This window comes from Labrus mixtus, chromosome 24 (genome assembly GCF_963584025.1).
Source record: "Labrus mixtus chromosome 24, fLabMix1.1, whole genome shotgun sequence".
Classification (NCBI taxonomy): Eukaryota; Metazoa; Chordata; class Actinopteri; order Labriformes; family Labridae; genus Labrus; species Labrus mixtus.
Genome location: NC_083635.1, coordinates 4,926,527 through 4,951,534, shown reverse-complemented (window position 1 = coordinate 4,951,534; position 25,008 = coordinate 4,926,527). Strand labels below are relative to the sequence as shown.

The window sequence follows — 25,008 nt, the reverse complement described above, 5'->3', positions numbered from 1 at the left end:
GCAGTTCTTTCTCTGCGCTTTTTATACTTTTTTCTTTGCAAAACTACAGAAGCTGACTGAAGTCTGGCTTCATGTGTAGACCATAGAAAGTAAATATTAGACACAGCTTTTTTAAAGTGTTATGCACATGTTTAACAATGGTATTTCTTAACCTGTATTTATTGCGTTTACCTTTGTATTGCTTTAATTTTTGAAACCTTTGTATGAAGAATTATGTTCTGTCTTTTGTATAATGCAGATAAAGTGAACAGGAAAACAGTCACAGAGATGGAAAGAGCTGCTACTGCCACATTGGTTGTTTAGAGGTTCACGTAGCAGACTTGAGGCATCATAAGTGGTCCTTGAGGTTTTCAGGGAGCCTAGAGGAGAGACGATAGCCAAGGCCTTTTATTAGAAAGTTAAACATCACGTCAATGTACTCAGGAGGCATTTCAAAATCCCTAAAAAAAACATCAATGCAGAGAGAAAAACAAATTCCTTTTCTCAATTGTATCAATAGTTTATTACAGACTATCTCATAAAAACATTTTCAACTTCTTTCCACATATAAACACCGCAAATTGGTACATTTACAAATCTTCAACCGTCCAAATTCTTACAAAAAGGAACACTGCGATAGATCAATACACAAGAGACGATCTATTATTACAAGGACTGCATGTTCTCCATGTACGCTTGTGTGTAAGAATCTAGAAGCATCTGTGTGTTTCTAAAGTCCAAATATTGCAGTCAAACATTTGCCATGTTCAAAGAATTCATCGATTGTAAATTAGAACCAATGGAGACACATTTACAAGATCAAGATTTTGGATATTTATCCGATTCAGGCACTGACTGGGTGATCCGACGGGTAATACTGAGAAACAACAGCAACTTACGGACTGCTTTTTATTACACTTAGAGTTCAGTTTAACCACAGAACGAGAAGTTAGACCAAAAGAGTCCGAGCTCATCCTCAAATTGAGTACTTCTTGAATCCTAACACCGATCACAAAGACTCTCCTTGTTTTTGTTTGGATTTTCTCCCCTTCCATTCGTATTCAAAAAGTGGATCTAAAATGCTAACGCGCGCAAACACATGCAAATAAATTAACATGAAAAAGTAAACAATCTATTTTTGGTTTTTAAAATGAAGAAGTAAATGCAAAAATAAATTAGCAGCTTAAATCGTCGTGGTACACTCACATGAGTTGTTGACTACTAAATTCAGGGACATAAATGAGTAGAAATGCTAATGATGCACGCTAATGTTCCAGGCTGATCGTGCAGAGTGGAGAACCAACGGTTTTCGAATGTGCAATTTCAGAACTCACAATGTGGCAGAGAAATTGTGCAATCAAAGAAAACCGGAGATCGTCCTGTGTCCTTTCAGAGGATAACGGGCAGGTCTGAATTTCATCCATTCATAAAAAAGGATACTGTGTCTGCTTCTCTTTATGTTCTGGTTTCCTCTTTGAATCCCACTTGTGTTGAATGTTGAAGTCATCCACAATAAAACCGAATCCCCTTCCTTTTCTCCTTAGATATTTCTGCTTTTTCCATCTGTCTGCACATCCCCAGGCGGGACAGTTTTCATGCACAGTTGGTTCACAGACGACTTAAGATGCAAAAAGTTCCAACACAGATGTGCGTCGCTGCGTTTTCACTTCGGGCCGGAGACATGCGATGTGCTCCCAGAGCCCGGAGACTTGGGTGAGCTCTGGTAGGTGCGCAGCAGCACCTTGTGCTTGACGGCGTCCTCTGCGCGGCGGCTTTGTTGCTCCACCAGGAGCTCTTTGAGGCGGCCGGAGGTGAAGGTGAGGGTCTGTCTCCTCAGCTTCATCAGGTACGAGTCCTGCAGCCAGGCCTGGGTGAAGCAGTCACGCGTCGTCGGGCGAGCCCTGAAAGTACAGACGACAGAATTTCATTATTTCTTTCTTCTCTTAACAGGAGTGTAAAGTGAACATTGCGTATGCCCTCACCATGGGTAACTGCTCAACATCTTCTTGAGAAAGGCAGAGGCACTTTGGGACACATTAGGGTAGAGTTTTGAGGGGTCAAACTTGGCCATCAGGATTTTGGATTCCACTTGGACGGGGTCTTTATCTTCAAAGGGCAACCGCCCACCAAGCCTGCAGTTAAGAAAGCAAAAATCAAGGTTAAAAAATGACTAAAACACAGTTGAAGATTTTTGTGTTCATTTGATTGAGCTCACAATCAAGTAAACATCAAATATATCAAGAAGTCGATCACATCTTTTGTGTTAATTGGAACTAATCCTGTATGAAATCCCTTCAGAAATGTTTGTTTTAGGACGCTTGAATGTAAAACTGAGCTGAGCTGCACGACTTTTGGTAGATGTGAAGAGAGGAAGCATGTTCTTTTTCCTGAGTGTTTCACAGAGCTGTGAGAACATTAGCCAGCTGATTGTTTAAGTGAAGTGAAATAAATCTGAGTGAACTCTCTTACATGATGTGTGCGACGACTCCAACGCTCCAAATATCTGCAGGAGGCCCCACCACTTCCCCTTTCACCATCTCAGGGGCTTGGATTGCATTTTTTTTAAGAGGATGAGAAATTGGAAATGGTAAGATCAGTGTCATCGAGTTGGATCTATGAAACTTCAAAGGCAGGTTTACTTTATGATTCAGGGGTCAAAAGTGATTTTCTTTTTTTATTCCTGTGTGGATTTCTGTGCTCACCCATGTACTCCAGCGTCCCTGCTCCTGACTCTCGGTGTTTGAGGCTGAGCGGGTTGAAGCTCTGAGCGCTGCCAAAGTCCACGATCTTGATGGCGTTCAGGTTGGTCACCATGATGTTGTCGGGCTTCAGGTCCAGGTGGAGGACGCGGCGGTTGTGGAGGTACTCGACCCCTTGCAGGATCTGGACTAAGTAGCCAACGACGTCATCCTCAGAGTATCGGAATCTGTCAGAAGCAGGAGAGGACGTTTTTTTATTTGTTTTAGTTGATGGAACATTTTTTGGGATTTTCTGGAGGTGCCACATCCCCTCTCCTACCGGTCTATGAGGCTGTACAGGAGCTCTTTGCCCGTGCAGTACTCAGCCACCAGCACCAGGTAGCGCGGTGTCACGTAGGCTTCGTGCAGGGCCATGACCTTCTCATTGTGGAGCGACTTCAGGATCTCGTACTCCTTCAAGATGCCCTGTTTGTCCTCCTGGCTGTAGGGAATGATCTTAGCCATGTAGATTTTGCCCGTCAAGTTCTCGCGGCACTCTCGTATGACTCCAAAACGACCCCTGAGAAAAAACAAGCCGATAGAAATCACATTTTTTTTTGTTCCTCTGTTGCTTTGTGTGTGTACGCCTACAACTACAACTTAAGTAACATCACTTTAAAACATAAAACCCGTACAGATGTCCCTTGATCAGCAGTCTGAGTGTCAGTCAGTGGGAGGTCTGAAAGTGTGATTAATTATCAGTCAATAAAGCAGAGCATGAAATGAAAGAAATGTAATTAACTTGTTTTATGGGGATCAGCAGCTACTCAGGTCTGCTTTAAGTGGGTTTTCACGGCTGCTTTTATAGATCAGCAACAAATTCTTGTAGTCTAAAATAAGTCATGAAGCGTTTACTAGTTGAGTTTTACATCATGTTACACGACTGATTAAAAAAAAAAATATATATTCCTGTTAAAAAGTCGCCTCACTTAGATTTTTTCCACATGTCTCTCACCTTGCTTTCTCATCTAAGAAAGTGTACGGTTTCTGTGGCACCCCCTGACGTAGCGTAGTGGAGGGTGTAGCTCGTCCTGATGGGGTTGCTCTGGTGGGGGTATTGGCCCCGTCGGCGATGGGGCTCAGGCTGGAGCTCTGCAGCACTTGTGGGGTAAAGGAGACAGGACTCGGGGCCACTCGAGCGGTGACGGTGGTGGTTGGGACATACTGAGGCACAGAAGCCACAGTGGGTTTGGGGGGAGTTGCTGGTGGAGTCACAAGAGGAGGAGGCAGGGATAAAGGTGGGGTCTGGGTCATAGGAGACACCACGTTTATAGGACTCTGTGGTTTGGGGAGGACAAATGGAGGAGGAGCTTTGACTGGGGGTGACGAGGGAAGAGTGGGGTTTATTTTTTGAGTGTCCTTGGTCGTTTCTCCTGCAGGTGGAGCAGAAGGAGAGACTGCATGAGTAGGAGAGGTGGAGGTGGAGGTGATGGTGGAGACGGTTATCCTCGGAGCGCTGCTCTGGACTGGTTTGAGAGGGGGTACGGTCACTGAGGAGGTGACAACAGGTGGAGCTGGAGCAGTTTGTACAACAGCTACGGCAGGTGGAGCTCGTCCAGCTGTTGGAAAAAAAAAACACAGAATGAAACACATCTGATTCCTAACCTTGTGAAAAATATGTTCTTTAGAGGATTTAACTTTTTAATTGCATCATTTTATTCTTTTATATTTACCTTACTTGTATTCATATTCGTATATAGACCAATATCCAGATAATTATTATTTGAACAGTGTGCAGATGTACCTGTAGAGTCCAGGCTGACTGGAGCAGAGCTGCTGCTGTGTGGCCCCTGTCCTGCCTTGTTCACACAGCAGACACGGAACCTAAAGGTGCCCCCTGGTGGTAAATCTGAGACGTTGTAGTAACAGTCGACAACCCCCGTGGCTACAGTCAGCCACTTAGAATCACCTGCAGAAGAGAGGGCCAAAGAAATGAATGATTATGTTCTTAGTGAATAAATCAAGAGTTACAGAAGAGGCTAATAAATGCTGAATATATTTTTATTTATTTATTTAGGCATCCAAACTAGATCAAAAGATGTTTATAATTAAATATTTTTGGGGGGGAAAATGTAAAAAGTGGAGTAAAAACAATCTTGTTTGGTTTTGTTCTCTTTGAATTAAGCTGCTTGTCGCAGTTCACAAGTTGAACACCAGATGGCGGTGTTGTCAAACAATACACCGGAGATACTCTATGTTCACAGACTAAACTAAGTCTTTAAATCATGTGTTCTGTAAACTGTGATGTCTAAACAAACTATTTAATACTGTCTGCTGAAATGATCTGTCAAAGTATCATGTTTATTTTTCATCCACCGTAAAACAGACCTGACTTAAATGTGCATTGGCTGCTAAAGCACTTCACTATGAGAACGTCTACGCTGCCTGGTAAAGATGTAATTCAGAATGAGGCGACGAGGTAAAACATGCCCGAAGTCCATCAGGCTCAAAAAGTTCAATAAATATTAACGAGCTCTGAGTCTGCCTCTTCAAGTTTTGCAGACTTCATTTTCATCGCCGGCATTATGACATAACTATGATTAAAGTTGCATAATGACAAAAAGCTTCAGCAGCAGTTTGAGTACAGTTTGTATTCCCTCGTGGACCGACTCATTTTCTCGCTCTAATTGGTGTCTGTGGATTAGGAAACTTATTTCCACAAGCCCTTCTCCACATTCGCTACAAAGACAAATATTGTCAGAGCTTTTCAAACACTGACACCTTCCTGGAGCTAAAATGTTTGAGTGTGATTTCACTTTCCTGACAGTAATCAAATACAAGGGGATGTAGTTTTGAAAGCAACAACAACGGTATCCTAGAAAATGATAAATAAAAAAAGTCCCTTCTCCCCCACCTTCTGTCTTTCTCTCCAGGTTGTAGCTGCATGGAGACTTGGTGTCTGCGGGCTTCCACAGCACCAGGGCCGTGTTGTTGTAAGTCTGGGGGACTTCAGGGGTCCCGGGCCGTTTTGGGACACCTTAAGAAGGGCGAGAGGGAGGTAGGAAATTAAAAAAGGAGTGCAAAAAAACAACATGTTTTAATCAGTGTAAAGTGGCATGAAGACTGTATCGGAGATTTTTTTCGTCACATTTTTAAAAATGAAGATGCTCCTGTGGGTTTTTTAAGCTCAAAGGTGTTCCTTCTTGTCTGTGCAGTTCTTTTCACTGTTCTGAGGCTTAAAGGGTGTGTGTGTGTGTGTGTGTGTGTCGTGTGCAGGGAGTATCACTGTGAAGTGTGCATGGTTTTACAAGTGTGACTACAACAGTGTTTTTATGAGTATGAGTGCAATGCTTTAAGACTGTTAAACCACACGGGCGAGACTGAACTATGTCCTTTCCAAGCTTCCATAAAAAAGAGTTTCTGTAATCTTTGCATGGTGCCTGCATTGTTACTCATTTTCCGAGGGTGATTTTTTTTTACTGTGACACCCAGTTTTCAATCAATAACATCCTGATGTATTGTCTGTTTGATACATATTGATGGTCATTGTCTCATGAAGCTGTGGTTTACACTGTCTGTGTTTGATGCTCAGTTTTTTTCCAGTTTCTCATGATACGTTTGTCGTTACATCAAACCAAACTTGACACAACAACTGTACATCCCTTAATTCTAAAATGCAGAAACAAAGAACCCATTTGTTCAGGCGAGATAAGATGTCAGAAGTTTTTTTCACACCGCTGATAGATTATCAGGGAAAGTCGAGGAGCTCCATCGCTTGAGATTAGTAACACTAAATGTCCAAAGCCGTAACAAATCAAGTTCAAATGCAACAGATCGAACCAGACAGCTGAGAAATATATTCCCCACCGACGCCTCAAAGGTCTTATTATTATTATTGGATTTGTGAGCTGTGAATGGAAGCAGCGCTGTTCTCATTACACACCATTTGTGCAAAGGCATGGAAGCATCATTTATTCTTATACATGATGAACACCAGAGAAGCCAAGAATCCATTAAATCAATCTACTGTAAAGCTAATCTGTTGACATTAATATTCATGCCAGCTGGATTAATAGTCAAAGCATTCTTCCTGCTATTAAAAATGTAATTAGGTAAAATACATCATACTTTACTGATAATTACCGTATGACCATAAAAGGAACGAAGCCCTCAAACTCCTGGAAAAAGAACTAATTCAATTTGCAGCGCTGACATCAGAGATCTCCATTTTGCCGTTGGACTAAATAACAAATGAACTTTGGACTCACTGTGGGATACTTACAGGCTATGGAGAGTGTGCAGGAGGTGGTGATGGTAGCTATGGGGTTGGTAGCGACACATTCATAAACTCCAGCATCCCTCCGGCTGGACTTCATGATCATAAGAAGCTGACGGCCATCTGGGTGGGAGACGAGGCTGACTCGGTCTTCCACCTCGAGGGGTTTACGATCTGGAAGGAGAGAAAATGGAGCAGTGAGAAGACAAACAGATGCTTCTGGATGTATCAACGACAATGCCAGAGAGACTGTTTGATGAGAAACCTTTCATCCATGTGATTTCCGGATGTGGGCTTCCAGCTGGGAGGCAGCTCAGAGTGACGGGCTCCCCCTCCAATAAGACGTGGTCTTTCAGTTTGATGTGAAACACGGGGGCGAAATCCGAGGCAGAGCGGATGAACTGCTGGCTCTTGGACACGCCCTCCTCTTTGGGGACGGATGACGGCAGATCAGATTGAGAAGGGGTTTTGTCTTTCTTACTCCTCGATAAACCCCACCTGTCCCACCTCGATCGCCTGTCACTTTCAGATTGGACGCTCGAAGTGGATTCAATTGATTCTTTGGATGCACCAGCACCGGTTTGATTGGCGAGTTGATTCTCGGGGATGCCCATTCCTTTGAGGCCACGCCCCTCGGATTGGGAATGACGATGGCGAGCAAACAGGGGTGTCCTCTTCCCTTCTGTGTCTTCTTTTCTCTCCTCAGATTGACTCCGGATTTTGCTGGAAATTCCTGCCACTTTGTTTTCAAACTTGTTCTTCATTGCCAGAACAGGGGAGTCCGAGACTTTCTTCAAATCTTTTAGCGCCAGATCCTTCTGACTCCCCTCGGGGTCTTTATCCTTCCTCTCCTCTGACTGGGTCCTGATTTTGGCAGAGATTCCAGCCACTTTGGACTCAAACTTTCTCCTCATTGCAGAAACTGATGACTCTTCCGCTTTCCTTTGTTCTTTTTCATCCAGCTGCCTCTGTGCACTGCTCAGCTCCTTTGTATCCAGAGACTTGCTGCGACCAATTGCCCATGAAACCCTCTTACTAACTGCAGTTTCCTTCACATCCTGTTGCTTTTCCTCCTTTGGTTTCTCCCCCTTCTTATCGACAGATGTTGACCTCTTACTCCGCAGGGAAAACCTCCCCATCAGACTGAGCCCTGTTTCCTTATCTTCTTCTCTTAGATCCTGGACAGATTTGGACTTCTCCTGCAGTCCTCTGGATACCATTTCAAGCGGAGCCCCCCTCGGCCCCGGCCTGTACACCTCCTCGCCCCCCTCCACTCCTTTTCGGCTGAGCACAGGTGATTTTTCCTCTGATTTATTTCTGGTCAGTTTTCGAAGGCCGCGGGTCAGGGATGACTCCCTCTTCTTAAACCGAGCTTCAAAGAGCTCCTCCGAGTCGATGTCTTTTATGTCTGTTCGGAGCACAGGCTGGCGGGGGAGGGCGGAGAGATCAGGGTTTGATGATGTGGAAACAGGAGATCTCTCCCCTGTTGCTACTTTGGCAAACACTGCTGCATGTTCAGGTAATGTTGGGTTATCTGCAGACTTTGTATCGTTTGAATTTGCTTGTTTTTTTGGTTGGGTTTTGTCTGATGTTTGAGATTGCAGGTTACTGTCATATGCAGATGACGCCTTACTTTTTTGTGCCAATTCCTCGTTTCCCTTCATAACTTTTTCATCAATATGTAACTCCTGATTCTCTTTCCTGTCGTCTTCCTCGTCATCCTCCTCGATAACGATTATAGGTGTAACTACAGAAGGGGATCTAGACTCTGATTCTATTTTGTCTGCCTGTTCTAACTGATTTTTGGTCCTTTTTTCTGTAATCTCGTCACTCATACTTTGTATGTGCTCAAGTCCCTTCTCATTGTTCTGTTGGTCCGATCTTCCTGATGTTGGGAATATAAAGGAAGTCCTATTCATAGGCGAGGTAGACTCTAGAGATATTTGTTCTGTTAGTGCTGACATTGAGGTCGCCTCTTGAAGCTTCTTCCCATCGATGCTACCATTGCCTGCTGATGGGATCTCTAAGGGGGCTCCGAACCTGCGGTGCAGGGGCATGGGCTCAGAATCGCCCTGAGTGAAGGAGGTGCTTTTACGAAACACTTTGGTCTTTGGCATGTCCTCTCCAGGAGTCTCAGTGGACGCTGCTCTCGTGAGCGTTGAGGTTGCCGTTCTAGATTTCCTTAAATTGCGATCCAGTGACCCCGTGCGTCGCTCATCTTCCATGCCGAGTGTTTCAAACAAAGGCCCTCGAAGACCGCTCATCTTTTTGTCACTGCTTCCTCCCCTGAGCAGCCGCTGTCTCATCAGTTCCAGTTTCAGGGCGTAATCCTCCTGGCTTAATTGTGCCGCTCCGGGGCTTGGGCTGCGATTGGGTAGTTCCATAGAAACAGCTTTTTTCAGGCTCTTGTTACCTGCTTCAGAATCTTTATTTGACTCTCCCTCTTCTGGGTCGATGTGGAGGAGCAGTGCTGAATCAGCAGAGCTGCCTCGTCTCATAGTCGCCCGCCGGGTTTTTGTCTGCGAATCCTCAGACTCCACACTTGATCCTTTCTGAAGAGGAGCTCGTTTTGTCTTTTCCATTTTCTCCTCATTAGCAGTTTCTTCTTCATCGTTTTGTCTTTTGTCGGCCCCTCCTCTTGTGCCTGATATCTCCATGTTGTCCTTTCTCCTCGCCCCATCTGTAGCCAGGTTGGGCCGCATAGTTGCGTCTTCGTCCCCTGGGATCTCATTAAGGGAGACCCTAGAACTGGAAAAGACCATGGACAGGGGCATAGGAATAAAGGGGAGCTCATCCACATCTGCATCCGAGTCTGAGGAGGAGGAGGGCGGAGGGGATCCTTCTTTTAAGTGCCGTGCCACAGCGATGGAGACGTGGCTGGATGAGTCATTCAAAAGCTCCGGGATCGTGCGCATCACCATCTTGGATTTGTAGCTGATAAGAGAGCGCTGGAAAAAAAAGACCAAAGAGAACATGAGATAGAACACTTCTTTATCAAATTGCCCTACTTCATATGCATAATGCAGAGTCAAACTGATTCATTCTGAGTTAGTGGGCTGCTTCTGTCAGAAAGAACTTTCGCTAACTCAAAGTGTTTGTTGCTCATTTGAAATGGACTGAAAAGTAATATCTACAAAGACATGAAAAGCATTCATCTCAGCTTCATCCTGACAGTTTGAGAGGTTTCACTGTACTCTGTTTAAGCTTCATGAAGAAAATACTGAAGTTTGGTGAATAATGGACTCTTCCAAACTCTCTGATGAATACAAAGTCTTTATGGAATAAAATGGTAGGCAATCAATTTGCCATCAACGGGGGATTACCTGCCATCGCCTTCTAGACAAAACTTGCTTCAGCATCGCTGTGCTGATGCTCTTGTTCGTTGGTGACTGTAAGACAAAACAAGCAGAGTCACCATTAACCTTGCTTGAGATATAAATAAAAGTCCTATGACACAGGAGGAGTTTGAAGCGGGGTGATATTCTGCTAAATCATGACTAACCTTGAACCAAGGATGACGAAGGCACTCGACGGCACTCGGCCTCCTAGGGGAAAGAACATTTTTGACATGAGGAGAGGGAGCTAATCAACAGAATATTAATACATGATTAAGGTCAAAGATAGAGTTCTACGCTTCGTACAGTCTGTCCACCACCAAAAGTTTGATGACAAATCCCTTGGCTTCCTTGCAGAGGTCGGAAAACATGCTCTCCTCAAACGCCACGTTGTAGTTACGGATGTTTAAGGCGGTCGCTCTGTCGTTCTCACCAGCAAAAGGAGACACGCCAGTCAAGCTGAAAAAAGAAAAAGATGTAAGATATAGATGCTTGCTTTGAAATATGCACAATGAAAGCACACAATCTGATTTAAATACTGTCGTAAGAACGCTATGAAACATACCAGAGGTAAGTGATGACACCAACAGGCCTGTGGGAGAGCAGCACTGATGAGTGACAAGTACATTTTCTGAACACTTTTTTTTATTTTCTTGCAGACAACAAGGTAGTGCCTGCAGGAACAGGTGGCTCACCATATGTCTGTTGCCGTGGAGACGGGAGTTTGATTAACGATCTCCGGTGCGACGTATTCTGGTGTGCCGTATTTGCAGTAAAACTCCTCCGACTTCTCCAGTTTAATTGCATTACCAAAGTCACAAATGCGGATTTGGTCGCTCCCAGGACTTGCCATGAGAATATTTTCTGGCTGAAGGGGGAAAAAATAATGAAAAGCAACACTGTAAAGTAGAGACTATATGAATGAATTTGATGCAACAGTGTTAGTGTGATGGATTAATACCTTTATATCAAGGTGGCCGATGTCTTTTTGGTGAAGATAACGAAGGCCTTCGAGAACCTGCTGCACACTACTGCGGATCTTTAGAGAAACAGGCGGGAGTGAATTGAAAAAGTCATGTTACATAATGTTAGCGCAGTGCAGTAAGCAGCAGCATAACAAACCTCCACTTCCTTCACTGTTGTTTTTTTGGCCATCCTTTCCAGCAACTCCTCGTGACATCTTCGTACAGCAGTTAAGGAAAAAAAAAAAAAAAACAACAAAGCTGCGACTCGCCTGCAGAGTCCAAGCGGTAGGTAGGTAGGTAGGTAGGTAGGTGCATGAGAAATGAATTATAAATGAGCAAAAACTCCCACACATCCCATCTCTGGCTAATTCCAGTCAGCGGCAATGAGTCAGAGAGAAAAAGCGGTGCTGCACTCCATTCATGCCTCCAGGGCTTTGCAGAAGACATTAGGATTAATGCTGTGGATCTTTAGTGTCCTTGAGATGCATTTAAGAGCACTCGTGTTCCACAATGAAGCGCAGGACATTTGAAAGAGGGCTGAAGGAAGGGTAATGTCTGAATTAAAGATATGATCAAATTTGGCTATAATGAGAATGTGTATAATCTTAGAAACAACAGGACCCAGAGAGAGTGCCAAACAGTCTATCTGTCATTGGAAGTGAAAGTGCAGTAAAAGGATACAACTCTGTGATGAGCACCACCACGTTCTTCTTCTCAAAGGCGTCGTGGAAATAGAGAATCCTCTCATTGTCCAGCTCAGACAGCAGCTCCATCTCTCTGAGGGCCACAGCTTTCCTTTTCCCTCGAGCGGAGATGAACTTGGCGGCAAACTCGGCCTTTCCCTTCTTCTGATTCACCCTCTTCACATAAGAAAAGACTCCCCTGTGTTCAAACAGGGAAAACATGTTGGGTTCAATACGTACAGAACAAGTAGTTTGTCTTCTGTTCTGACTTATATCAGCAGGAGGAGTCACCATGTAACTAATATTCAAGCATGGAAGGTTGTTTTGTCCATTTTTAACAGAAGACACATGTCTGACAAATAAGATGAGGTCAGAACATCAGAGAGTGGAGGTGTAATCTTTGAAATGTTGTAAGAGCCACAATCTCTCATTAATGGCTTTAAAACAACAGGTTAGTTATATTTCTGTGTGAGACGTGCATGCTGTCTATTTGAATGAAAATGAAAGAACCATATTACAAGAAAATGAACTTTCATTCTCTTTGGGAGTTTTTTGTGATGTTGCGGAGAAGAAATGAACCTTTGGACGTGTATTTGAGTGTCTTGTGTGACAGTTTCTACCGTCTGCTTATTTCTTCGCTCTTAAATTCACATTCAATGTCTGTCTACAGCAAGTCAGACCAAAACAATCATCTGCAATCTGATGTATTTCCTCCTCTCAGTCTGGTGACTCATCGCTCGTCTGCTGTCGTTCAGCAGGTGCAGCCTCGTGTCCCTCCCACAGCCCGACCCTCAAACAGCCTTTAACGTCCATGTAATTGCTGTGTGGCTGGATGCAAACAGCATGAGTGTGTGGTAGGTCACACACACACACACACACACACACACACACACACACACACACTCACCTCCCGATCTCTTTATGGACATCATAATAATCCGTCAAGCGCCTCATCTTCCTCAGGATGGTTCCCTCGTCCTCCATTGGCTCGGCTGCTTCTTGTCGCTCTGCGGGGACCAACAGAGGCCTTTTATAAGTGTGTGTGTGTGTGTGTGTGTGTGTGTGTTTGGCTGTAAGTGTGTGCCAGCATAGAGACAGATGGTTTCATATTGTAGTCTCAAAACGCTGTGTGGTAACGCCCATATGGTGTAGATTTAGAGGTGCAATTTTCAACAACGGCTAGCTTATATTGAGTGTAGTACATCAGCGAACGGACATCATCTCAAATAAAATACCAACAGAGAATGGAGGAAAGCATGTTGGAGCTCCATTTTCTTTTCTTTTTTTAATATATGAACAACTTATTGATCATTTATATCAAACCAAACCATGAGAATTTGCAGGAATTTGCAATCATGCATGGTTCCTGCCTCTGCAGACAGTACTGTTGCAGACCTTTATGAACCGTGAGCTCAGCCTTGCAGGAGTTGGCGCCGGCCAGGTTCTTCGAGGTGCAGGTGTACACACCGGAGTGTTCAGGGCGGGCGTTCAGGACGACGAGGGAATACTCGGGGTCGTCGTACACAAACGTGAAGTGGCTGCTCTCAGTGAGAAGCACGGCATCCTGCAAAAGAGCAAGAAACCATCAGTATGGTCCAAGATGACACTGATCATGTTGTTTTATCACTGATGAGTGAAGACAAAATAACTGACTTAATTTTCTGTGATTAATAAAAACATCCTTGTCATGACTCGTACCTTGTACCACAGAATATCAGGGTCTGGTTTCCCTTCAACCTCAACGGCGAGGCGGGTCGTCTCCCCAACGCTCACGTCCACATCCTCCATGATGGATTCAAACTTTGGAGGCACTACAGAAGAATCAGACATGATGAAAAACAATACATTAGAGTTGATAACATTTCTGGATAGTGGAGCTGGAAGTCTTTGCTTAAGGTCTTGCAGGACAGTTTCCACCATACAAAGGGCTTGCTGTATGAAGCTACATTATTTTGTCCTCTTTCTTATAAGATTACTCTGCCCTTTTTAAACTCATGTATGAATAAACACGGCAGGAGTCCAAAAGTAAGGAACATTAAAAGTTATTTCTATGAGTCTGTACTCCAAATAGCAAAAGCTCAAGTTAAATTCCAAACTGCTTCTCCCTGTTGGCCTCTGCTGCTGTCAGAAGTAAGCAGTAGTAAGTTCTTTGGATTCGAGCAGAGGCTCTAAATTTATCGTGTGTTGCCCCGCCTGAACTGCACTGACCTGACATGGCCAGCTGCAGCGTGCAGAGGTCGCTGCCAAACTGGTTGCTGGCGGTGACCACCAGCTGACCGATGTCGGTGCTCTTGACCCGCTGAAGCTTGAGGGTGTGCTGGTCGTCGTCCGGCATGCTCATCTCGTACGCTCCCGGTTTGTTGACCAACACCGCCCCTCTCCTGGGAACAGCAGAGAGAATATGACACAGTCAGAGCTGTACATGAGAAACCAAGGCCTAAAAAGAGACTAAAAAGAAAGACTGATATTGATTTATTTTCTCAGGGACAGTGCATATTCTAAACACGACTTACTGTATTCCTTAAATAGACAGAAGGGAATTTTGTAAGGGTTACTTGAGAGTATAAATGGAACAAATTTAGGGTATAGATTTGACAATGGAGACATGCAGTTTTCTAAGAGGGAATTCATTTTTTGATACAAGGATACAAGAAATTAAACCACCAGGTAACAAACACCTTCTTGATTCCTTAGAGAATCAGTGTGTTGGCATAATCTATTTCGATGTATAAAACACTCTCTGAAGTACATAGAAATGAGATGAAAACCAGCAGTGCTCCGGCTCCTGAGAGGTGAGCTCTGCAGCCCTTTGTTTGAAATGAGCTTCCTGCACTTCAGACGCTGTCACAGCATTTAAACAAAGATCTAAAACTCATGCATTCAGCTGCAGCCTCTGCAAAACCTCAGATGTCGGTACATTACTGCTTGTATTATTTTGCACCAATAAAAACAAGTTCTACAGTCTACGAAGCCATCACTTGTGATAATAGATGGAGAGACTAACCTTTTCCAGACGACGACTGCATGCACGTGGTTCAGCGTGATGGTGATGCACACGGGTTGGTTCTCGACCACATAAACGACGTCAGGTTTGTCCGTAATGATCGGGGCTTTTCTCAAATAAGGTCCTGCAAGATTAAAAGCTACAAAATCAAAGAGGGCTCATGTTTGACTTAAAACATTCATCTGTAACAGTTTGAATCGTTTACCTCTGTCCAGCAGCTGGACCAGGTCAGTCGAGGGTGAGGGTTTGCTCGTTGTCTTTCCAGTAGAGGTCAGAACTCTGAAGGCGTAGCGGACTCCCTTGGACAGCGAGGTGACGGTGAAGTTGGTCTCTCTAAGGTTTGACGCCGCCACAGACCACTGGATCGAACCCAGAGGCTGCTGCTGGACCACATAGAGTAAGGAGCCAGCATCTGCAAACACATGAAATGGCCCTTTACTAAATCCAGGCGACAATACAATACAGTGAGGTTCTTAAGATGCAGGAAAAAAACGGATTCTCTTTAGTTTTTTAAATGTGTTACCATTAATTATGAGTCCCTGCAAGGGCTGTAAGCCAACAAATGAAAACTGGTACCACAAACGTCTCATTTATTTACCACATGAAGTGTCCAGCCTCTTTGGTCTCTTCCAGCTGAGGCTTATCGTTTTCCCTGTGATAGCCTCGATCACTGGAGGACCGTCAGGAGGGTCAGGAACAACGTCTATTTTCAAATGAGAACACAATGAAAACATATCCAATGACGTATTCTGGACGATCTCAACTCTAGCATTCAAAATGAATCCTCCGTCTCTACCTGTGACGTATAGATGTGCGTAGCAGGCGGCTTTGCCCACTTTATTGGAGATGACGGCCTTGTAGACGCCCCCATGAGAGTGACAAGCACTCCGAATAACCAAACTGTGGACATCCCTGTCTAAAGAAGAGACACACACGTTTTCATTTTCTCATCTCCACCAGAACAATTCTTTAACTTTGACCGCGGTCGGTTCCTGTTCTTACGCTGGGTCATTTTGCGTTCTTCACTGCTCTCGATTCGCTTCCCGTTGTGGTACCAGCCGATGGTCGGGTAGGGAAGCCCAGACACTTTGCATTTCAGCATGACCTCTTTGCTTTCGATCACCTCAACGTCAGCCAGAGGTTTGACAAAGTCGGGCATTGTCCTCCTCTCCACCTCGCTCTCAAGCACCTCGGGCTCCTCGGGGATGGAAGGCATCTTCTCCAGCTTTGACCTGGAAGAAAGAAAGGAGATTAGAAACTGAGAGGTCACCAGGTTTACTTTTTGTTTTTATGTGCTTTCGCCTCTTTAAATTTATTTTCTTTCTCCAGAAGCATTTTTGCTTTGCCCTTGAAAACATAAATCATCTGTTTGCCCTTTTAAAGCTTTTAAAAAAGACACTAAAGCAAATACATCATCATATAGATTATTTTCCTTACAAGTGAGAGGCGATGGCAGCTCGAGGTTCTTGCATGTAGAGCTCAGCGGTGCATTCAGACTTTCCATGAATGTTTTGCGCGACGGCTGTGTAGAAGCCTTCTGTGTTGCCGCTCACGTGGGTGATGACAAGCGAGTGGCGACCCCCCTCCTGAAGGATGCAAACGTCATCGCTCTCCTCCACTCTCGTCTCTGGGAGAACATTAACGCACCGTCAAACAAGGCATCTCATTTCTGCATCTCGACAGAACAATACGGTAGAAAAGAAACGCTGGAAAATCTTACCAAAGTGCATCCATGTGACTCGTGGAGCCGGTGATCCGCTCACCTTACAGTCAAACCGGGCGATGCGACCTTCAATGACCTCCAGGATGTCCAGTTTACGGGTGAACAGAGGCTCCTTGGACGGGGACACTCTCAGGTTTGCGCTTGAGGTTAATTCCTCTGTAAATGCAAAGAGACGTCCCATCCAAATAAGTTTGTGATCAACACAAATCTAGCATTTATCTTTCTTTTTAGCTCAATATATTATGTACTCAATCTAGTGGGGATATGTTTAGATAGGTTTCAGATTAATTATAAACCAAATAATCCTTGAATTCTGCAGACAAATTCCTTTTTTCAAGCTTGTAAAAAAAACAACAAACAGAAAGAACCTCCAATCAATGAAGAGACAATCAGAAAACATGCTTACATAAATGTATTTTTCAACATTTCTTTGAAGATGAAGCGGACAGTGTTTGTAGCTCACCTTTGGCAGTGCTCAGCTTGCAGGTGTACGCTCCACTATCGTCCTCGTGCACTGAGTTTAGCAGTAGACGGCACCTGTAGGAATTTAACAGTATAACAAGTGAGTCAAGCAATGAAGCAAACCAACATTTCTACATTCAATAAAAAAATCTTTCAAACACATAGTTGTCACCGAAGAGCATGAGAAACCAACCTCTTGCCATCAAAATGCATCTTGCAGTTGAGCAGCGCCGGCTGGATCAGCTTCCCGTTGGACAGCCAGTCCACATCAACGTCTGGAGGACCGCTCATGTAACATTCAAACATGGCCGACTCTCCAGCTCTCACCGCCATGTCTTCTACCTCCCGGATGATTTTCAGAGCTGTTTGTGCTCCAGCTATGATCAAATATAGAAAAAAAAAAACAGACGTAAAATACTGCAATGAGATATTTGTTCAAGACAGTTGAATTATCTGATAGTAACCTTTGACATCCACTCTGCACTCGGCCTGCTTGGATCCGTACTCGTTGATAATCTTGCAGACGTAGAGTCCTGCGTCTGACCTCTGAGCAGAGCTGATTCTCATTTCACTGCTGCTGTCGCCCGTCTCCCGCGCGGCAAAGCGCCCCGCTGTCTTCACCGCGACTCTGTCCTTCAGCCTGGGTCAGAGCAAAGATGTTTCAGTCAGGTGTTTAATAAAGCGCTGTGTGCGTCTGTGTGTCTGACAGGGGAAGCAGTGGGCGACCTTGTGAGATAATAGCTTCAGGTGTCTACAAAAACATGCATGTAAATCAAGCTCTCAGGGAAGGTGTCTGACCAGTAAACCATGGGTTTGGGCTGCCCTCTGATCCTCGCCGAGATGACAACATCTTGACCTTCAGTTACACTCTGATCACACGGTGCCACCTGTTCAACAAAGACAACTTTATTAATGATGTACTAGGACCTGAAGGGATGAAGAGAAAGAAGATCAAATGATCAACTCATTGTTTCAACATCTTTCATTTGCAGCTTTTTTCATCATCTAGTAATTTTGATTCTATCAAAATGTGCCAAACCCCCGAACCGACCAGCTTCTGAAATGTGATTGCTTTACGTTATTTTCCATTTAAATGAAAACAGAGCGTTGAGTATTTTGAGGTTATGCACTGTTTGTCAGATAAAAACAAGCAAATTGAAAATGCAGCCCTAGGCTCTGGGAAATTGCTGTTTATTTTCTAAGCATTTTCTGACAGATAAATGAAGATGATTTATATAAAAATTTGATTTTAAATACCTAAATAAACAACTGTTATCTGCAGCCGTACATTCAAACATGTATTACCACAAAATAAATGTGCCACTTCTGAGACTCCCCTACCTGGAAGGACGGAGGTTCTGTGAAGTGGACCCTTTTAATGGGAGCAGGTGGCTCCCCGAGCTCCATGGCCTCCTCCTGAGGGCTCAGATACTCCTCGTCTGACTGGATGGGACTTCTGACTGCTGAGGCCGGTTTCCCACATTGCATGTGGGTCGGCTCTGGAAGAAAAAAAAGGAGGAAAAATACTGCACATAAGTGTGAAAGTAAATCTAATTCACTTAACTGAAGTTCATGACAGAGTTGGCTCTGATTTACACACTTTTTAATCGGAGTAATTACGTGTAAATCTCTGAGATATGGTCAACGCGCCACCAGTGAGGAGGCTCGGTAAAGCTTGAGGAGTTTACAATCCGTCGGAGCGACCATGTTTACAGGCTTTGCTCTTTTTTTCTGGAGATTACTTTCTTTGCCAAGATGAGTTCGATATGAGTGGGCCACTTGCTCCCACACACAGACACACACGGACACACACGGACACACACACACACTCTCAGGGTAGGGAGTGGGGACCTCTCTGAAGTCACAGATAATGAATTAATCCCTTAATCCCTGACCCAATCACTTGCTTATTCCCGTGGAGTTCCAGAGCAGACGCTGCGTCTCGACTCCTGGCAGTAAAGTCAGAATGAATTCACCTCTGGATGGAGAAATATAAAACGCCGACACACCACACTACCTCTCTTTAGGCTCCTCTTTCTCTCTTTTTTTTGCCTTTTTTATTCTCTCTTTCTCTGTTCGACCTCAAACTCTGCTATGAGGAGATAACACTGTGACAACTGAAAACGAATTATATCCATCAGAGGAACTGAATAAAGACTTGTCATCCTTTGGAGAGAGACCAGCAGCAGGGTGTAGAGATAAAAGTGCTTCTCTTAAACTAACTGAACGGTCTAAAACAGGAGGAAAAAGATCATTTCCTGAAATCTGCAGGTGGAAAAACGCTCAAAAAGACGAAAATAACCTCAGTAAACATGCAAGAATTGACTCATAGATTAAAACATTTCGATTTTAAAGACATCCTCCTCACACACAAACTATTTATGCAGGATTATTAAGCGTATAAGCACAAAAGGTATTCTGTTGAAATATCACTGCACTGGCATTAAAATGGAAAAATAACTTACCTAGAGTCACATCTCTGAGCTGCGTCTGTGCTCCAGGGGATAACTCCCCGGAGTATTTACGCAAACCTGCCAACTCTTACACAACTGCTGCACAGTCTGAGCCAGCTAACCTTCCCTTTCAGCCCCATCCTCTGCTCCCCGTCACTGTCACGCTCATATTCCCATACATTTTCAAACAATAGAGAAAGTGCCTATAAAACCATTTTTTTTTAATGTATTTCTCGTAACAATGTTGAGGGATTGGTTTTAAAGCAGCCTCCACAGAGGATCATTTTATTGTCAAATGTATAAAAAAAAACCGACAAAACAACAATGCTAATCTTCACCATATTGAGTTTCGCCTTCCTTTGTAGCTATTCAATCACTCTCGCCCTCACTTTTTGGCTCACAGTGCCAAAAATCTCCACTGTTTCCAGCTCAACCAGCTACAGTGACTCACACAATCTCCCACCGCATTTTGACAACTCCAAACTCTGCAGTGTGAAAAACTACAGAGATGAAGAACTCTATGATTGGGGCAGTAATCTCACACGGGGGGGGGGGGGGGGGACATAAAGCAGACTGCAATTACCCGAGAGAACAAGAGGGCGGCTAAAAATACTCCTGCAAGTTAGACTCCACTGGCCTAATATGGCAACACAGGCCCTGAGCTGCTGCTGAGCCGGTGGCCGAGTGTACGCTCACATTTGTTGACAAAACTGAAGAAGTGCAGGATGCGTTAACGTGGGCTGAATCAACACTCTGACAATGGTTCAAGCTTTCACACACACACACTCACACATGCGGTACAGTGTGAACACACGTCCACCTCAGACACATTCTCATCAGGAATCTTTTCCAAAAAGAAAATTTATTCTGTTTACTCCTGATTCTGAATGCCACGGCTGCCTTTAAGACTCGGGGGACCTTTATGTGACGGGGCAGCTCTGCGTTTTCCAATCGGCACCGAGGGGGAGCTCAGTGCCTTTAAGAATTAATGGGTTGCCATGGTTACTATCGCTGCGAGGAGCCACAGTCGGGATGCTGAGCTCCAGCAGGCCTTTGTAGTCGTTAAGAGAGAATGTCAGGCGGAGGAGGGCTGGCAGTGGATTAAAGCATGCGAGTCAACATGTTCGAGGACAGCATCATTTTTCATGTCTTCATTTATATTTATGTTACATGCTCCGAAATGTGCCACTGTAACAACAAATCAAACAGCAGATCCCTTCATGTGTCAGATTATCTTTCCATCTCTGGCCTCGTCTCACCTGACTGGATGTAGATGGTGGCGCTGCAGGACGCTCTGCCCGCTGGGTTGACAGCTGAGACGCAGTACGACCCGGCGTTGTTCGGCCTCATGTGTTTTATCAGCAGACTGTGCCGCTCGACCTCAGACTTCACCACATGGAAGGCATCGCTCCGTATCTCCACGCTGTTCTTCCTCCATGTCACTGAGGAGGCAGAGAATAAACATGTTCACACAAACAATGAAATGAATAACACCTCCCACTGAAACACTGATATAGCACAAGCCACCTGACGAAGATGTGTACTGAATAAAGCTGAACAACAGCCGGAAGAGATACAGATTTTTAACTGGATTTTATTTCCTCTCATAAACAATGTTCTGTAAAGGGACACTTAGATGTTTTCTTTTTTCAGTAAACAATAAGAGAGCAAAAGAGCAAGAGCAAGCAAACACAACAAAGATTAAATAAGCAAAGGTTTGAGGGTTTATTAGTGTGGTGTAAGTTCTTAAAATCTATTTCTCATTCAAAAGAAAAATAAGTTTAAGGACATACATCAACTTAATAAAATCCACAAAATGCTTCCAAAATATATTTATTTAAAATATTAAGACATAAACAGACACACGAAACTATATATAGGAAAGTTCTCAGTCATACCTGTAGGGGGCGGGCTCCCTGTGATGATGCACCTCAGCGTGACCTCTGCACCGCTGATTGCCTTGGTGTCCTGAAGAGGCCTCTCAAACCTTGGGGCCTCAGCGGACTCTTCATCAGCAGACAGGTAGGAGTCGTCAGATGATCCTCCTGTAGCAATTAAGGGGAACTAAATCGTTTAGCCGTTAAGAGTTGGATCCAACGTTAGTCTTTTCATGCAACTGGTTCTTTTGGCCTAATTTCAGTTCTTAACAGTCATCATGAAGTCTTTCCTACCTTCCTCTGGACTCCTTGGTTGAACCGATCGTCCTTCCTTGTTCTTGTGGACTCTCCCCTCCTTTCTCCTGGTCCTTCTTCCCTCGCTGCTCCTTTCTGGGACGCACTCTGTTTCCATGGGCTCATCCTCCACCAGGATCGTGGGGATGTTCATTTTCAAGGCCGGAGACGTCCGCCCCACCTCCGCCTTCCTCCTTTTCATGAGCGGGCTGATGGAAGGAGTGGGCGAAGGGGTGAGTCGGGGTGGCTTAGGTGGATACTGGGACACTGGTTGCCTCACAGTTAATGGAGACGCTCTCTTCCCACTCGGGCTTGGCGACCTGTGGTCTGATTTGTCGTCCAACTTGGCTTCCCGCTTTGGTCCAGTCCCCAGATCTCTAATGGGGGATGAGGATTTATGAGACGTTGCAACAAGTGCGTCTTTGTCAGCTGCCGGAGATCTTTGTAGAGTTTCCCTGTGTGCCAAGACAAGAAAACTGTTATGTAACACTGACAAGTGTTGTATAAATATTCAAGTAGTGTAGAATTACTTAAATTCTGAGTCAAGATTTGTTGACAAGAAACTAAATCACGAGACAACATTCACAAATGATTTGAGAAACAGAGAAAAAATCTGTAGTTTAGATAATCGCCAAACCTGGTGATGCTTGTCCTTTTAGCTGTTGGCAATGGTTTCCCTGGTAACTGGTGGTTATCTGGTGCAGTCTCCATGGTAACAGAGATTTTCCCTGTGCTTCCTCGTGATGAGATATTCACTGGTAGATTTGGCTGTGTCATCTTCTCCTTTTCAGGCTGGATGCTTTGATTTCCTAAATCTTTGCCTTTGGCCTGTTGGGAATTCTGCAGTTCCCCGTCTTTGGTGTCCCCCAGGGCACGCTCCCGGGCCTCCAGCTTTTGCACCACTTGCGGGGGAATAGGCTCCAGCTTCCCTGTGGTCAGCCTCTCTTTCTGGGACAGCTGCTCAGTGGAATACGCCTTCTTCAAGCTTGGTTTCCCCACCAGTTTCTTGATCCTCTGCAGCTCCTCTGCGAACTTGCTCTGGTAGCTCTGGACCCTCTGGGAGTAGCTAGTCTTGTCCTCTAAAGACGAGGCCCGTTGCTTGAATGCCGCTCGCTTCTGGGCGACCCCCTGCAGGAGTCGACCCTCCTCTTTGCTGAGGCCTCCTGTTTTCTTTCCGCTGTCGTCTGAGTCAAAAGAACTTGCTCTTCCAAGGCCTGATCCTGATACTCCCCCTGGCAGATCTACGCTAGCCCTTCGCTCCTCAAAAGCAAGGACTTTGTCGAAGATTTTGGGTGCTGCTCGAGCCATTTTTGGTGTCATGACAACACTGTTCACACTTGATGCTTGGTCTGTTTTAGAAGATTGAGGATCAGAAGGTTTTGCTTTGTGCAGGTCTTGGTTTGGGGTACTGCTGCTGTTTTTGTGTGTGCTGGGAGTTGGCTGGTCAGAAGACAGAGAAGCATGATGGGAGGATTTTGTAGAAGTTTGTTTCCTAGAGGGGTGAGGATTGGGAGGTGTGAAGTTAGAGCTGTAGTGCAGTTGCTGTAGGCATTGGAGGAGTTATAAAGAAGCAGATCAAGCTCCATTTGTGTCATTTTATCTTGTATTTCCAGTGAGATCTTTGTGATTTGTCTGTGCTCTTTGTTTCTCGTTTTCAGAGATCAGACAGCGTAAAACGTAACAGTAAAAAAAGGAATAGAAGTAAAATAATGTTTCCCACATTAAAGATTCTCAAAAGAACTCAATCTAACTGTGGTGAAGTGGAAGACACTCTAAAAAAAAGTAAGAATCGGAAATTATTGGCCTGTGCAGCAACAAAAAAAAGCAGATTCACAACAGGAGATCTTACAAAACCTCAGAAGAAATACCCCTGCTCTAACTGCAAATACAAAAACATCATGCCTAAAAACAACCTGTGAATCACATGTTCAAAAATGTGTGTGAGCATTCATGCTAACATTAGCATTGGATCCAAGCCTGCAACCCATGCATGCCACAGCAAACTTATAAAGATAAAGGTGTTAATCCAAAAGTGCACGGCTTCTCAACAAAACATGCGGTGGCTAAAAAGAGTTATCACAGTTTTCAGAAGTGCTGAATAATATATATATATGTATATATATAAGCTGATTGTACCATCATGTTCTCTCTAATGGCTGTAAGAAACATTAACGATAATATTTTGTAAGACTTGTCATCAGTGTTAGATTGAAACCAACCACGCTCACAGCAAAAAAACAAAACACAGAGTCAAAGGAAAGTGCGACTTCAAAATAACATTTTGGAACTAATAAAACAAAGTTAAGAAAAATGAACACGTTTGGTAACGTATAACAAAAGGAGTCAAATTTTTGCAAGTTGGGTCTATGTATGATAAAATGTCTTGTCTTATGTATCAGTATTCTTTGCAATTTGAGTTTGTGGCCATGTCTTTTTAGTGGAATCCTTCAAATAAGAAGCCATGTGCTATAATGGCATGGAAAATGTTCTCCCTCTGTAGAGGCTGAACATGCTCCCATAGTAGTCGCTGCCTACAGAAACACTTTCCTCTGAGCCCTGAACAGGCCGGGCCAGGTTAGCGTGAGATGCTCGGATCAGTGGTTCCACTCCAAGGTGACGCACAGGGGCCCCCCCCTCAGCGGGAGCCCCACCAAGGGCTTGCCTGGATGGGTTTGCGGGGTCGAAGTGGGACCCTGGAGGACGGGAACCCAGAGTGCGGAGCTCCCGCTCCACCACAGGATCATAGCCTCCGGGGAGGGTGGCTCTGCGATCAGGAGCATCGGGGTTATAGTCCATCATCCCTCCTCCCTCACCTGGACAAAGAAAAGAGACATTAGAGAGATGTTAGAGAGGCTTTTTGCTTTTATCAGAAAAGCCTGATGCCAACCTCATTCGGAAAAAATGCAATAAAAAGACCAAAACCACAAATTTGTCCCCCAGCAATATAAAGGGTTGTTAGGATACCAGATTTTTACATTTTTATTTGATTCTAGTTAAAGCTAAACTATATCGATACCTGTTTCAATGCCAAGCTAACAAAAATAAGATAAAAAAAGTTATTGGCACCACATATTGGATAATGCCCCACATTGTCAATGTTTTGGTACCAAAACGTTGACAATGTGTGCTTTCTCTCTTTTGCTCACGGCAGACTTTGGTAGACACACACTTTTAGTCCTAGTGAGTATTTACAGCAGGACACTGTAGGTGGGATTGACTCTTAATGGACTATAGTTTCTGTGTGTTTATGGTAATATAGGAGCAAGTCATGTAGACTGC

General features: G+C 44.3%; 1 protein-coding gene across 1 annotated transcript in view; it reads right to left on the bottom strand.

Moving 5' to 3' along the window:
* Positions 1 to 474: 474 nt before the first annotated feature.
* Positions 475 to 25,008, bottom strand: part of spega (striated muscle enriched protein kinase a) — a 44,583-nt gene continuing 20,049 nt past the window's right edge. Inside the window, exons 4-42 of the mRNA XM_061032205.1 lie at positions 24,392 to 24,542; positions 22,367 to 23,221; positions 21,730 to 22,184; positions 21,457 to 21,603; positions 20,818 to 21,000; positions 18,447 to 18,604; positions 17,904 to 17,992; positions 17,570 to 17,745; positions 17,299 to 17,482; positions 17,107 to 17,180; positions 16,641 to 16,799; positions 16,358 to 16,547; positions 15,923 to 16,152; positions 15,717 to 15,836; positions 15,519 to 15,623; positions 15,126 to 15,332; positions 14,921 to 15,044; positions 14,125 to 14,297; positions 13,615 to 13,727; positions 13,312 to 13,480; positions 12,824 to 12,923; positions 11,915 to 12,115; positions 11,391 to 11,448; positions 11,230 to 11,307; positions 10,964 to 11,136; positions 10,834 to 10,860; positions 10,575 to 10,727; positions 10,436 to 10,478; positions 10,257 to 10,322; positions 7,199 to 9,881; positions 6,940 to 7,107; positions 5,572 to 5,694; positions 4,462 to 4,626; positions 3,673 to 4,276; positions 2,998 to 3,237; positions 2,682 to 2,905; positions 2,449 to 2,524; positions 1,962 to 2,111; positions 475 to 1,880 (exon numbers count right to left, since the gene is read on the bottom strand). Of these exons, the coding sequence (XP_060888188.1) occupies positions 1,643 to 1,880; positions 1,962 to 2,111; positions 2,449 to 2,524; positions 2,682 to 2,905; positions 2,998 to 3,237; positions 3,673 to 4,276; positions 4,462 to 4,626; positions 5,572 to 5,694; positions 6,940 to 7,107; positions 7,199 to 9,881; positions 10,257 to 10,322; positions 10,436 to 10,478; positions 10,575 to 10,727; positions 10,834 to 10,860; positions 10,964 to 11,136; positions 11,230 to 11,307; positions 11,391 to 11,448; positions 11,915 to 12,115; positions 12,824 to 12,923; positions 13,312 to 13,480; positions 13,615 to 13,727; positions 14,125 to 14,297; positions 14,921 to 15,044; positions 15,126 to 15,332; positions 15,519 to 15,623; positions 15,717 to 15,836; positions 15,923 to 16,152; positions 16,358 to 16,547; positions 16,641 to 16,799; positions 17,107 to 17,180; positions 17,299 to 17,482; positions 17,570 to 17,745; positions 17,904 to 17,992; positions 18,447 to 18,604; positions 20,818 to 21,000; positions 21,457 to 21,603; positions 21,730 to 22,184; positions 22,367 to 23,221; positions 24,392 to 24,542 (9,632 nt within the window). The 3' untranslated portion in view covers positions 475 to 1,642. The remainder of the gene's footprint in view (positions 1,881 to 1,961; positions 2,112 to 2,448; positions 2,525 to 2,681; positions 2,906 to 2,997; positions 3,238 to 3,672; positions 4,277 to 4,461; positions 4,627 to 5,571; positions 5,695 to 6,939; positions 7,108 to 7,198; positions 9,882 to 10,256; positions 10,323 to 10,435; positions 10,479 to 10,574; positions 10,728 to 10,833; positions 10,861 to 10,963; positions 11,137 to 11,229; positions 11,308 to 11,390; positions 11,449 to 11,914; positions 12,116 to 12,823; positions 12,924 to 13,311; positions 13,481 to 13,614; positions 13,728 to 14,124; positions 14,298 to 14,920; positions 15,045 to 15,125; positions 15,333 to 15,518; positions 15,624 to 15,716; positions 15,837 to 15,922; positions 16,153 to 16,357; positions 16,548 to 16,640; positions 16,800 to 17,106; positions 17,181 to 17,298; positions 17,483 to 17,569; positions 17,746 to 17,903; positions 17,993 to 18,446; positions 18,605 to 20,817; positions 21,001 to 21,456; positions 21,604 to 21,729; positions 22,185 to 22,366; positions 23,222 to 24,391; positions 24,543 to 25,008) is intronic.